General features: G+C 41.4%; 1 protein-coding gene across 1 annotated transcript in view; it reads right to left on the bottom strand.

Annotated features, from left to right (window-relative positions):
* Pcsk5 (proprotein convertase subtilisin/kexin type 5) overlaps positions 1-15,056 on the bottom strand; it is a 456,194-nt gene that overhangs the window by 92,637 nt on the left and 348,501 nt on the right. The window contains 3 exon segments of the mRNA XM_052762773.1: positions 1,658-1,794; positions 11,473-11,513; positions 11,515-11,576. Coding sequence (XP_052618733.1) covers positions 1,658-1,794; positions 11,473-11,513; positions 11,515-11,576 — 240 coding nt within the window.

Here is a 15,056-nt window from a genome sequence, read left to right as displayed (position 1 = left end):
ATTATGTGATGTATGTTGAGATGTAGAGTGCTGGATGGGAAAGTGGTTTTAAATGCCCATTTGTCCTTTCTATTTTTTTAAACAAATAAGAAAAGGCTTAAAGAAGTGAAGTGACTGTTTTAGTGTCTTGTAGTTAGTAAGAAAGCTGGGGGCTGGGGATGTGGCTCAATTGTAGGGTACTTGCTTAGCACATATAAGGCCTTAGGTTCAAACCCCAGTATTGTATAAAACCAGTCATAGCATATGCTTATAACCCCAGCATTTAGGAGGTGGGAGTAGGAAGATCAAAAGTTTAAGGTTATCCTCAGCTATGTAGTGAGCTTGGGGCTTGGGATACAGGATATCTTGTCAGAAATCAATCAATCAATCAATCAATCCAATCAATCAATCAATCAATCAATCCAATCAATCAATCAATCAATCAATCATCAGTCAATCAAGGATGTTGGGTCAGTTGTGCATTTCCTGACTGCTAGTCTTGAGGGTCTTTCTCCTGAATGATGGATTCTCTCTCTTACCTTCTGTGTGTACACAGTTTATAAGACAGATGCTGCCTTATGTACAGACCACTTTAGAAAACAGGGTAGAAAACATTCACGGCCTATCTGGGGCATAGAGTCTTTATGGACAAGGTGGATATTAAGAGTGATAAGATGTGTGAAAGGGAAGTGCAGGCCTCCAGGTTTCCATATTCCTGCAAATCTAAGATGTTGTCAATTTTTTTCATTTTTCTTGGTTTTATTGTAAGCAAGAATACAAATAAAAATAAATACGTCTCTTTCACTGGACAAATGACATAAATATAATGGATATGATGCTATCACCTCAGGGTCAGTTAGACAGCTGCATACAGTGAGGACTGTGGAGAAATGCAGAGTAGCCTCTTTGAGGCTTCACTCTGAAAAATCTTTGGAAAAGATGGGTCCAGTGCAACCACACCATCCAACTTTTTAAACAGGGACCAATAGTCTACATTTTTTCTTTAAAATTGCACAAAATTTAAATTTGCCTCACATTTAAACCCTACTTACTATATAGGTAAAATAATATGATTCTAGTTTACATGAAGTCAAAATAGAGGTTAGACATGTGAAACAAGGCTGTAGAGGTATCAAGGGTTAAACTGCAGAGGAACTTGGAGGGCATGGCCTCCACACCAGTGGTGGCAGATACTCTGAGAGTAACTCAAGACTGGACCCAAAAGGTCACATCTGGCACGAGTGAATTGATTACCTCGCTGTCTAAATGGCGTAGCTCAGCCTGAGACCTGACATAACCTTTAACGCATTATTTGTTTTAGGGACCATATGTGTTTTTGCTAATTCCCTAGCTTTTCAGGTCTCCCACAACAAAGCTTGGCTTTACTGTACACGTCACGCTTGACAGCACACTAAATAGTCTTTCCTCTTTTTTCCCCCGGGAAGACCTCTCTTCACTTCGCTCATCTCCTTAGGGGCAGTGAGTCAACATGTGTGATTATGTGAACAAGGTTTTTGTGTCCTGGCAGCAACAGAGCCTTCAGGTTGTACTGGTGCTGTAATGAACAGCTGTCTGCTCTGAACATTAGCTCCATCCCAAGGCTTCTGAGCCAAACCAAATGCTAGCTTGTGAGAGAACAGACCGAGGTGAGGGAAGAGCCAGCAGTGATTGCCCTCACCTGCTCTGCAAGAGGTGCAGTTGGAAGGCCCGCTTCCTTGGCATTCTTGGCAAGTGTGGTGGCACGGATGGCATTGCTTCTTAAGTTCAAACTTCGATGTGGGACAGTTCAAAATGCAGCGGCCATCATCAAAAACCCTGGAGGAGAAGCAGGCTATTAGAATTCATCTGGGTGACTTTTCAGAAGGACCCAAGAATCAGAACATGTGGTGTGCATGTTTTGCTGTGCAGATTTGGTTTCATTGTTCCAAAGAGTGATGCCTGGGGCTAGTCATCTCAGAGCATATGAGATATGAGTCACATACCCATCCTTGGCCCATGATATGGATCCAAAAGCAGACAAACCAGAAACTGGTGAGGGATCTGATCCTGAATCTGCTAACTGGTACCCATGCAGATTAAGGTTACATTGAAGGTTCTAGCCAAATCCAGCCAGTATCAGATGCTGTCTTTGACTTTCATGATGCTAAACAGGCCTCTTAATCCAGAGGTCTTGGAGAAGGCATTCTTTCTTCAGTTATCAACATGCCCACATTTGGCAAACAATGTGTCCTATCTAAGGGCCCTGGAAGAGTGGAATGATGCACTGTTCTGAAGGTTAGGTACTGCATAGAAAGTTGCCTTATGCACATTACAAGTAATTAATGAACTCGAATTTTATTTGCTCATATATGGAGTCCTACAACCTCCATTTCTTGACTGAACTTGCAAACACCCACAAAGGCCCGGCACCAAGTTAGAAAATGGGCTTCTAAAACCTTTGGCTTTATATGTGTACGCTATATGCCGTGATGTCACTGCTAATATTTTTGTGTTTGGGCTTCATCTTTCTTTGCAGAGTAATCATAAGAGCAGATGGGATCAAATCAACCAAATCCAAGCATTCTGCTTGGAAAAACACAAAATGTTGATAAAAATAAATGTAGGCATCAGACAGGTAATGTGAACAGCTGAAGTGAGCCAGGGTTCTACCTCCAGATTTTTTTAATTCAGTTGAGCTCAGGGAAAGGATTGAAAGTTTGCATTTCTGACAATTTTTCTGGTGGTGCTAACATTACTGATCCAGAGAGGACACATTTAAAAAGCTTTCATTTGCTCATTTTTTAAAATTTTGCTTCAACATGCATGCAGCGATTACCCATGTTAGTGAAGCACAGTGTGGTATTTCAGCATACATGCTTAGACTCTACTGACGACATCAGGGCTATTACCATTTCTAACTCCTCATCATTTCTTTATGATTGGCGTCCACAAGCTTCTCTTGTCTGAGTCTTCATACAGTCTACAATTGGGGATTAAGATCTGCAGTGGCCCCACGATGCTGTGAGGTGCCAAAACTTGCTTCTAGCTGTTTCCAGTCCTTCTCTGTCCTGCTTCCCTCCCCACCCTTCCTCACCTCCAGTAATCTCTGGTCTACATTCAGTTTGACTAGCTTTACCCTCCTCTTATTAATGTAAGAATATGCAGTACTTGTCTGAGTATGACTTAGGTCAGTTAGCACAATATTTGTTGGTTCTAACCATTTTGCTGCTAATGGCAGGATTTCATTGTTCTTTGTGGTTGAATGGTAACTGATTGTGTATATATACTCCATTTCTTCATCAATTTGCCTGTCAGTTGGATAGCAAGATTCGTTATGTATCTTAGCCATTGTGAATGGTGCTGCAATTATCACTGATATTTCTTTGGTATGCTAATGCCATTTCCTGTGGCTCCTATAGAGATCACACTTGGAGAATCACTGCTCTGTGAACATCTGGATTGCTGTGGAGTTTGTGGACTGAGTCCATGTAATGTAGGCAATGCCAAACTAGTATCTGGTTGAGTTTCCTTAGAGCAGTATTTAATCATGGTTATAAGGTTAATTGAATGTAGACCATGTCCCCGAGAGTATAATTGTGCTACCAGATCTAGGAGCAGAGGGGGCCAGCAAAGAGAAGGAAAATTTCTTTCTCTATACCACCTCTCACCACATGGGACATTACACAACACTGTAGATGGAAGCCTCCAGAAACTTATTCCTGGGGTGGCACTGGCTTGTCTAAACCCCACTGCTTACAGATCTAGACCCAACCATTAGCTGGCAAACTGGTGATAACAATCTCAGCACTGGAAGAAGTTGGGGATAAAGCATCCTTTCCCATCGCTGCGTCACTTGCGTCAGTTTGGAAATAGAATGGGACTCAAGTCCACAAGCAAACACAGAAGGCCACCTTACTCTTGGCTTTCTGGTCCTGAGATTCTGCTCACCAAATTCAGCACCATTGGAAGCAACACACTTCTTGGTCTCCTGCAGAGTGTGTCCTAGCTTTAAGACAACACTCACACACATGGCTGCCCAAGTCAAAGAAAGGTGGAAATTCTAACAGAAGAGCTGGTGAGTTGGGGCTGTCCTGTGTGCTAGTCGTTAGCTTGGCCTGATTAAAGCCATCACAGGGGCATTTCATGTAACTGCTTGCTGCTTTAGTGTTTCAGTGCAATGAAACTTGAGAAAAAGTCTTTTCTCCCTCTGTTCATTGAAACAGATCCAATAGAATGTTTAAGTCTATGGAAGAGCAGAGTAACTTTCAATTGTTTTTATTTAGTTTTATTTACCCTATACTCCTTCAAGACTGGGTTCGGAAGTGAGCCTAGGCAAAGAGAACCACAGCATTTCAGAGGGTGCATGTTACATACACACATGAAACACTAAGGGGCTTTAAACACTAAGTTGTCTTTAAAGAGCTAAACAAAACATTTATAGAAATGCAAAGGGAAACCATAGGATACGAAGATGATTTCTAAATTTCTGGTTTTCACTAGGGCTAGTGGATCACACCTCTAATCTTAGCACTGGACAAGTTGAAGCAGGAGGATTGCTATGAGTTTAAGGCAGACATGGGCAACCCAGTGAGTTTCAGGCCAACTTAACCTAAAGAGTGGGACTCTATCTCTATTTTATTTATTTTTTATTTTTCTTGCTGGTTTTTAGTGAAACAATTTTAGAGTTAAATTCTTAAATTAAAAAAAATCTAGAAAAGTTTAAACAGATATAGAAGTATGTATTGCATATGTAAATGACAATTGTCCTCCAACCAATGTGTATATCACTCAGCTTCAACAGTTGTAAACATCTGGCTAATCTTAGTTTCTTTCCACTAATTACTCATTCAGCTTTGAAACAAACCCGAAAGTTAAAGTTAGCATTCTTGTCACAGGTGAAAGTTCTCTGAAGACCATCTTTATTTTCCAGGAACTAAAGGGATCCAGCAGCTTAAGAACAAGAGAAAAAAAAACAACAAAACTCAGACCCAACTCTCCAGGTTATTTGTCTCTCCTGTCCTCAGTCCAGATCCATCTTTACTGTTTTCTGTACTGTTTTGTTCTGGAAGTCAGCTCACTAAAAATTCTATCTCAGGGTCATCAATTATCCTCATCTGTGAGGCAGAATCCCCACTGGCCTCCAGCTAGTTTTAAACAAGAGGAAACATCATCAGGAAATCTAAGGTTGAGAGAAGAGAGACTGGGCTCTTCCACCCAAGCCCAGCTACTTCCTTCCATGGCCGGGCAGAGTCTGCATCCCTGTTACTCCAGCATCTGTCAAATGTCTACCTCTTCACTGGTCCAACTTTTGCTTTAAATCTAGGGGTGCTGAACGGCCCCTACTATGCTTGCTTTGAGTATGTCAGCATTCCTTGACTGTGACCTCGATGGCAGGGACAGTGTCCTAAAGAGCTGTTGGACTCTGTATCCATCTCAGAGCTAAATATAAAGCAAAGGCTTTTGCCCTGTTTTGCATGGACCTAACTCTACCTACTATGGCTTTGATGTGTTCAACAAAATGTATGTGTTGGAAACTTGACTCACAGGCAACAAGGTTGAGAAGTAGGGTTTAACACAAGTGGACTAGGCCTTACACAGTTGTCGGCTTGATGATGTGATCTTGGGAATAGGTTAGATATAAAAACAGGTCTGTCTTCCTTTTGTTCTCTTACTGTCACTGGTGACCTGGCACCAAGGCCTTCACCAGAGGCCACTGCCATGTACATAGATCTCGCAGTCCCCAACAACATTCAGCCACAGTCATATTGTTTATAATTTATCCAGTCTCAAGTATTGTGTTATTGCAGCTCCAAATGAGCCAAGACACTGATCCAGGCAACACTTTGGAAAACACTTAGGGAAAGTACTTTGCCATTTTCTCAAGAACAAATAAGTCAACATCACCTTCTTTCCAGATAATTTCTTCCTTTTTATCTTTTCAACTCCCTTCGGGGAAAATAGCAGAAAAATAAGAAGTCAAGTGGTTCATTGCCATGCTACATTACCCTTTCTTGGACATGTGTGTATATAGCTAACATCAAAGAAGATGTGGGGGAGGAATGAATGCTTAGAGGAATGAGAAGAAATTGTTCCTGGGAACAATATTTTCTTAGGAGGATACCCTGGTTCAAGATTCATGCACATGATTTTCTTTATTCAAAAGCTAATACTCAGTATACTTCACAAACAAAGCCACCAAAATGTCCCAGTTGTGTTACCTATCATTTTGTTCTGGTGGGCTTAGATTTCTTTTTGTTCCCTTTTCTGGGACAGGGTCTTACCATGCACCAGTGTAGACTTCAGACCCCAAATCCTTCTGCTTTGCCTTCTCTGCCATGCTTGGCCCTGTACCTAGATTTTTTTTTTTAAATAGTAGCCATTTACTGTGGTAGAATTTTTCTCTTACTTTTCATTTCTACTGTGCTAAGAACAATCATGGTTTCTCCAGTGTACACTGCATGATTGTAATTGCTTCATTAGACAAGTGTTCAAAGATGTTCAAACATGCAAGGCAATTTAATTATTCATAGTAATACAAATGGGGGTCAAAAGGAGAAATAGAACTTTGCTTTGGTAATGTCTTTATCTTAAAGTATGCTTTGAAGTTTCTTTAAAGCAAATTTACTATTTAGAGGTTTGTCTCTTAGAAACACTTAGAAAATAGTCTTGTGGCAGCTCATGGAAAAGGTCATCAACACTCCACCCAACTGTGAAGCCTGACAGCTATAATAATGACTAGCCTGGCAAAATATGCCTGTTGGTGCATAGTGGTATGAATGTTATAAAGGTAATCAGCTGCTTTCTGATCGGTTTTAAGGCCTGCTTCACAAAAGGGAACCATACTTGGTACTGTAAGCTTGGCTAAGAACCCAAAACTAGTGAAGTTATAGGGCATTTGGGGAACCTACTATTATCGTTTTGCTAAATGAACGTGGTATCAATCTGCCTTCTAAATATGTATCTTCACACCTGTAGATTATTTCAGTCTCCACTCTTTAGAGGAGTTTCTTTTAGATAACACTTAATACAGAGACATCTGGTCAAAGTACAGAGAATAAATGATTTGTCCCTGAATGGGACATCTGAATAACTCCCCTCCGAAGACTCAGGGAACATGATGGAAGAAGGGGCAGAAAGAAATTGGGGAAGATGGCTGTGAATCATTATCTTCTGGAAATGGCATGCTCAATGCACTCATGAATTTTCTGCAGCTGTGATTATCTGCAGGAAACCTAAACAAGATTGGGTTTGTCAGCATTTCAATATGGAAGAAGAAAGGGCTCATGAAGCCCTTCTCCTACCCATGGGACAATTAACGGTGACTGGAGGAAGAGTTATTATTTTTTTAAGTGGTATGGCCACTGATAAATTGCCCACGATACAATAAATGACCTCCTACCCATGCTCATGATGGCAACCCTATTTAAACTTAATGGGTTTCTCTCTCTCTCTCTCTCTCTCTCTCTCTCTCTCTCTCTCTCTCTCTCTCTTTCTCTCTCACACATACACAAAGAAAGGGGGGGGAGAGAGAGAGAGAGAGAGAGAGAGAGAGAGAGAGAGAGAGAGATATGAAATTAAGAAGACTGTGGAGAAGAAGGGTTTCAGTGGGAGAAAGAAGGGAAAAGAAAAAGGGCAATAGGGAGTTAAATGGACTAAAGTTCATTTTATATATATGTATGGAATTTTCAAGGAATATAAAACAATTTAGAAATACAATTTCATTTTATTAATGGCTGAATAATATTCCACTGTATGAATGTGCCATATTTCATTATCCATCCAACAGCTGATGGACCTCTAGGCTGATTTCCTGGCAATAATGAACATGGATGAGCAGACATCTCTGTAATAAGATAGAATCCTTTGGATCTATGTCCAAGAGCTGTATAGCTGGATCATGTGATAGATCTAGTTCTAACTTTTTGAAGAACATCCACACTGATTTTCGTAGTGACTGCTCCAGTCTCACCAGCAATGAAAAAGTATTCTTTCCTCACATTCTTGCCAGCAGTTGTCATCATTTATTCTTTTGGTTTTAGCTATTCTGACTGAGGCAAAATGAAATTGTGCTGTGGATGGAACTGGAAATAATGATTCTGAATGAAGTAACCCAGACTCAGAAAGACAAACATCATATGTTTTCTCTCATTTGTGGATATTAGCTTTGGCTTTTCAGATATGTTTGCTTCATTTGGATTATCCAAAAAAGGTTTAGAAATTAGTAAGGGACCATGGTGGGGAGGTTTGAGGGAGATAGAAATAAATGATATATAGGCTCAAAGAGGTTTAATAGAACAGAAGAGATGAAATTTGAGTGGGGAATGGGAGGACAGGGTAGATGAGGGAATATGGGAGTGGCAATACATAACACTAGACCTTTTGAAAAAGTCACACATTACTGTATAAGCTTCCTACTATAGTGGAATAGGTGTAATTATAGGTAGGCATAGGTATAGGTGTAGGTGTAGGTATAGTTATAGGTAAATAGTTATACACATATAGGAATAGAGTTAAAATGGAGTTACCCTATAACAGGATTACAATACACTTACTAGATACTACAGGCTAACAACTAAAGGACTCAGTGATAGGAATAGATTAACCCTTTTGGGGTTGTTGGCCAGTGAGGTCTCCTAGACCCCAAATAGTAGAGGCTATTGTCAATACTATTGGTTACACTGAAGAATTCAATATTAAAACCCTATTGCTGAAGAAACTACATTCTTAAACATAAAACATGTAGAAATTTATCTGGTACTCAGTTGAATACTTCACCTTTACTGACTAGTGTTCATAGTGCTGGGAGGTGCTATGTACATTACTGAAGAAGAAGAGCAATTATCACTCTTACCCAGATGTCATCCTGCAAGCTACAGTAATATCTGGTCTGATAAGACACTGGTGCAACAGTGGCATGAATATCATGGAAGTAACCAACCACTTTCTGATTGGATTTAGGTCCAGCACAACAACGTGAAACTCATCCCTGGCACTATTATCAGGCCAAAAATCTATTGCTATACAGGTCATTAGCACTAGGAATGAACTTAACACTAATATTCTGCTAAAAGGACATTGCATTAAGCCAATTCCTAATGACTTATCATTATACCCATAGATTAATTCATCTCTTAACCCTCATCAGAGAAGCATCTACATGCAGTAGATGGTGAATAACACAGACAACCACTAGCCAACCACAACTAGGGAATAAGAGACTGCAGAATGCTCAGTCCCATGTGGGGCATCCATAGCATAACCCTTCTTTCTAAGGTTAAGGGATCGTTGCATAAGAGGAGCATAAAGACTCTAAAGAGCCAGAGGTGGTAGATAAACACAAAGAAACGGTGTCCTTCACATACAGCAGGGCTCATGTAAACTGAAAGTGATTGTGACAGGATGCACAAAGCTGCAGTACACACTTCAGTAAGACAAAAATCTCAGCGTGGAGGTCAACGTGATGTCTCACCTCTAGTTGAGGAGGTAATGGGAACTGATAGCTGTTGTGAGAGGAAGGAAGTTGTCTTTAAGAATGCTGCCCCTGAGCCAGGCGGTGGTGGCGCACACCTTTAATCCCAGAGGCAGAGCCAGGCGGATCTCTGTGATTTCAAGGCCAGCTTGGTCTACAGAGCAAGATCTAAGACAGGCACCAAAACTGCACAGAGAAACCCTGTCTTGAAAAACAACAACAACAACAACAAAAAAGAATGCTGCCCCTGGTATGTTGGCCACACATCCAAGATACATGGGCAGTACAAATTGGATTAATGGGTAGGAATAAAAAGATGTCACAAAGTTGGGGGGTGTGTCTGGGAGCAGTTGGGAGAGGGAGTCAATATGATTATACCACATTGTATGAAATTCTCAAAGAATTAATTTTTTTAAAAAAGAAAAATATAATTTAAAAAGAAATTAAAAATATATTAAAACTTGAAAACAACAGGTCTATTCAATATTTAAAATTATTACAGTTGGGAAAGGCCAAACAAACAAACAAACAAACAAACAAGATAAAGGAAATGTTAAAAATTTAAAAAAAATATGAGAACTAGATTCTGGAAAAATATTCTGTGAATGATATTATTGGGATAATTGATGAGACTTGAATATGGCAATGTACTATAAAAATCAGTATCAGTGGAACATATTATATTTTCTAAATTTGAAAAAAAGAAAACATTCTTGTGGTTAGCATTGGGAATCCTTGAGGTTTCTATTTTTTCTCCCATTCTCAGCCTCCCTTCATCCTTCCTTCTCTCCCTCCATCCTTCCTTTCGCTCTTTGTCCTTCATTATTTGCTTCCTCCTTCTGAGGGAGTTCTTCTGACAGTCAAACCCATGGCTTTGAGGACACACAGTTCAACAAGCAAATGATTACAGAACTGTTACTGTATGCTGATCACTGTGAAGAATAAAGAAACAAATACAGCACAGCTCCTTCTCACAGGGATGTCACAGTCCTGAGGAAGAATGAGGACAGAATGACCCTTGTGCAGAGGGAGCATCTCAGTAGGCTTGCAAAGCACCCCTATTATGACAGCATCCCCAACTAACTTGTCTAGAGAGAGACTCAGCTTTTTACACATTTAGCTGAGAAGGGATGAGGTCATTCATTCAAACACCCAGAAGCTCCCAAGTATTAAGTGCTAGAATCAGAGGAGCATTGATGAAACATCTATCAGGCTTTCAAGTCTCTCGACTGGAGATGTCCATTAGATTAGCAGTATTGCTCATTCCATCGTTTGCCCTTTCCATTTGACGTGTATGCATGCCTCCAGTTTTTCCTGCATGTGCCAGGGAAGGAGATGCAAATGTGAGATCTCCAGAAACTCACAGTCTAATGAAGACATGCATTTTGTAAACAGATGTCTCTGAAGGCTACACATGCTCTGACAGATGTGTCTATAGAGCAGAAGGTCATAAAGAATTAGGCTATAATGACCTGAGTTGGATCTCCAGGGCCCCACATGTTAGAGGAAGAGAACTGAGACATTCATAACTTGTTCTATGATATTCACCACAAGTGCCGTAGCACACATGTACATGTGGATATAGACCACACATAACCAATAAATGAATAGATGTAAGTTTTTTAAAGAGGGAAGGCTAATTCTACTGGGAAGTGGTCAGTAGACCCTCCCTTCCTTTATACAGTAGTTTGCCCTTGAATTGATTATAGAAATGAGTATTTTTTTTAAATCAGAAGATGGAAATGCTGTGGGAGGGATGAGTGTGTAGGATAAGGGATTTCACTGGTCAAAAGTAACATCAAAGGTACTATTTTCATTAGCAAGATAGCTCTTCCAGCATTTAGGAAACTGGTCTTTGCCAAGGGTATTGGACCATGTGGGAGAGGATGCTACAGAGCGGAGGGTTGCGGCCAGACCGTAGGGAATATCTGTATTATGGGAAGGAGTTTGGGTCCTGTGTCCAGCAGGCCCATTAGGTGCTACTAAAGTGGTTAACACTTCTTCTCTACACCCCTCCCCCCAGGAAGTACTAAGAGGTTACTCACCTTGTTATGGGGCAGCTGGTACAGTCTTCTTGAGTCGGTCCCCCAACACTTGGCACATGAGGCTTCACAGGTACGGCAGTGGCCTTGCTCATCAATGTATTCTCCTGTGGAACAAAATCTAGCTGCTTACTGCACTCCACATGGCAAGCCTGCCTGGGCTGGCAGTCAGGGAGCAGTCAGAGTGCTTGATGGCTACTTGAGTCATGGAAATAACACAAGGGTGGTCACAGTGCAAGTCAAGCAGTGGCCAGGCCACACCCACATCTCGTCTAATCATGTTATACAGGGAAGGATTGTAGTTGTGGGGCAAGAATGGGAGTAGAGTTCTGGCTGGAATTTGGCAGATGGGAACTAGACGTTATCCTGGAAGGTCACCAGTGAAGAGACAGAGGGTGTTCTCATTCAGCTGGCAGGTTTATCTTTCCCCACAGGAGTACATGTCTGTTCTTGCCACAGAACTCAGTGTAGCTTCACAAATTTCTCTTGAACGTTGGAAATCACCACCACAGCAGAAGGGTAGAGAGAGGTCAACCTCACTGAAGGCATCAAAGACAGGATGGCACTCAATGAATTCAACCCTCCTCCTATACCACATTCCTTCTCCCTTGTCATTGTAAAAAAAAAACCAAACCACCACCACAACAAAGTCACAATAATCGGAGAGGTTTCTTCAGTCAGATCCCAGAAGCCACATTTTGTTTTCATTGTTTGAAAACAGATAATCCTCAGAATAAAAGTGTTGTTCAGATTCTGGCAGAACCACCCCTTCACTTGGCCTCAGACCACTCCCAAATGTGACAGCTGTTTAACCATCTGTAGCTTGTCAATCTGAGGCCCACCAAGAGTGGTGAGGTGCCATGATACACTCATGGTTTAGTCAACCCACCTCACTGATCTGATGAGATTACTGCTGGCTTTACTGTAGTTACATTCAGAAAAGCCATGGAAACACATGGCTGAAGATGGGGTAAGCCATCCTCTGCCTCCCTCACAGCTTTTCTGAACTACAGTTAGGGAAGGTAAGCCTTCCACACAGAACTCATTCACCCTCTAGAACTAAACCACACTGAAAGAAATGAAGAGCTTGCTAGAGTTTGCTTTTCTAAAGCACAAAATGCCTTTCATATAGAGATGTCTTTCACATAAAGTCTGTTAAGTTGGCTAAGGGAAAGGGAAACAGGTATGTTTGGAGTGAGACAAACAACTCTGATCAGCTTACCTTCTGTTACCAAAGTACAGTGTGTTGTGGAATATTACTTTCGCTATGTAAAGATGTGTTACATTTGTTTATGCCGCATTTGTTTAATGATGTAAAGATGTGTTGCTTTGCCTGCCTAAGGCACCTGATTGGTCTAATAAAAAGAAGAATGGCCAATAGCTTGACAGTAGAGGGCTGGCGGGGCTGGTGGGCAGAGAAAATGAGTAAGAGGAGAAATCTAGGCTTGGGAGAAAAAGAGAGAGGAGAGATTGAGGGAGAAAAAGAGGGAGATGCCCAGGGCCAGCCAGCTAGCCAGGTGTCAGCCAGACAGACATGGAGTAGGACATATAGAATGAAAGAAAGATAAAACAACCCTGAGGCAAAATGTAGATGGAGAGAAACAGGTTAATTTAGGTTATAAGAGCTAGTGGGACTAGCATAAGATAAGGCCAAGCTTTCATAACTAATAGATCTCCATGTCATGATTTGGGAGCTGGATGGTGGCCCAAAAGAAAGCCTGTGACAACAGTGTGACCAGGACTCTAACAGGTAACTGTATGATGCAGACCTGTACTCACAAAAATGACATTAGGGGAAAAGAATGCAAATATGAGTATTAGTGAGCATCCGTGGTATCCACCTGGCAAATGGCCAAATGGCCACTGAAACACAGCTCTCATGTGTCTCGTGTCATGCTCTCTGGCGTTGTCTGCTTTCCCTTTCTCAGGGACACATTTTACTAAGTCACATAAAGGTGTTGAATGGTGTCTTAGTTTCTTTTCCTTCTGTTAGTGCTGTAATAAAACGCCTGATGAAAGCAACTTTAGAGAGGAAGGATTTATTAATCCGCTTACAGTTCGGGGTACAGTCTATCATGGCAGAAAAATCAAAGTAGTAGGAGCCTGAAGCACCTGACCGCTGCATGTTCACCATGGAGACGTGGAGAGCGATGAATGCTCATGTTCAGACTGCATTTTCTCCTTCATTCAGGCTCTGACTTAGACCCAGGTGCCACTCACTCTCAGTGTGGGACTTCCCAGTTCATTTATCCTAGTTAACACAATCCTTCACAGGCACACCGGCAGGCTAAATCATCTCTCTCGGGTGTGCGTGCCCCGAGGGCTGTCTCCTAGGTGACTGCAGACCTGGTTAACTTGACAGTTAACACTAACCAACACAAATAAACTAGTTGCTTGCTAATTAACCAGCAACCTCAAAGCAGAAAAATAGCTTCTGCCAAATAGGAGTGGTGCTGAGTCTCCGTCACCTGAAACAGCGTCATATATTGGCAGCCTGCTTTTAATTGGCTTGGGCTCTCCTGTTCCATCTTTTGTTTATTGCCCTTGCTAGATTATCTTTTCACCCTGTTGTAGCAGGTTCAACCACTTGGTGCCTGTAGCATCAGTCTGGGGACCAACATAACGAACAGTAGAGGATTCAGGGCAGACTAAGTATGAAGAAGCAGAGCTTACCGACAGGGGCCAATGCAAATAATTTGTGCTTGTAGATGGGTAACACATGTGTATTTTTCAAAAGATATATGCTGAATAGAATAGGAGTGAGAGAAGGTCACAGAGACTTCAAAAACCCAGAGAAACTATATTCTAGAGAAGTGTGAACTCAGAGCACAGCTTCTCCATCCACCTACTTTTTGAATGTGTTTGAAACATCTACATACATGCTAGGCATTTGGTTGAGATTTATAAATACATGAGTTTAAAAGGCCCTGCTTTTGTATTTTCAAAAATTTTGAGAGTCTGGTGTGTGTGCACAGGTGTGTGTATATGTGCGTGTATGTGTGTGCATGTGAAGGCCAGAAGTCAATGTCAGGTGTCTTTCTCAGTTGTTCACCATCTTAAATTTTTTTATTTTGAGGCAAGGTCTCTTTCTGATTTGGGACTTTGGAATCAGCTAGACTGGCTGCCTAGTGAACTTGAAGCATATTCCTGCTACTGCCTCCCCAGCACTGGGATTTAAAAGCATACTTGGTGCATCTGGCTCTTTATGTGGGTGCTGGGAATTGAACTCATGTTTTCATGTTTGTATAGCATGCACTTTACTGGCTGAGTCATCCTCCAAGAATGATTATGTTGAGGGAATAGTTGTCAATCAAATGCTGCCCAGGGGCCTTATACTTCCTTAGACCATCCAAAGTCTAAGTCAGAAGAGAGAGGCACATGGGGAACCTTTGCAGACCTAGAGGTAGACAGATGCTTTGCTGCCATGTTGGTCCCTACAGAAAATGACACTGTGGTTGGTTCTTCTAATTCCCCATCTTCATCCAATTTAACCTCTGTGACATAACAGAGGTGCCCTGCCTTTTGACAATATGAAATAATGTTGTCATCTAAAAATAGGTTGAACCAAATTCACAGTTATCCTGGGC

This window comes from Peromyscus californicus, unplaced genomic scaffold (genome assembly GCF_007827085.1).
Source record: "Peromyscus californicus insignis strain IS unplaced genomic scaffold, ASM782708v3 Scaffold_4__1_contigs__length_199733344, whole genome shotgun sequence".
Lineage (NCBI taxonomy): Eukaryota > Metazoa > Chordata > Mammalia > Rodentia > Cricetidae > Peromyscus > Peromyscus californicus.
This window is presented reverse-complemented; position numbering and strand designations above follow the sequence as displayed.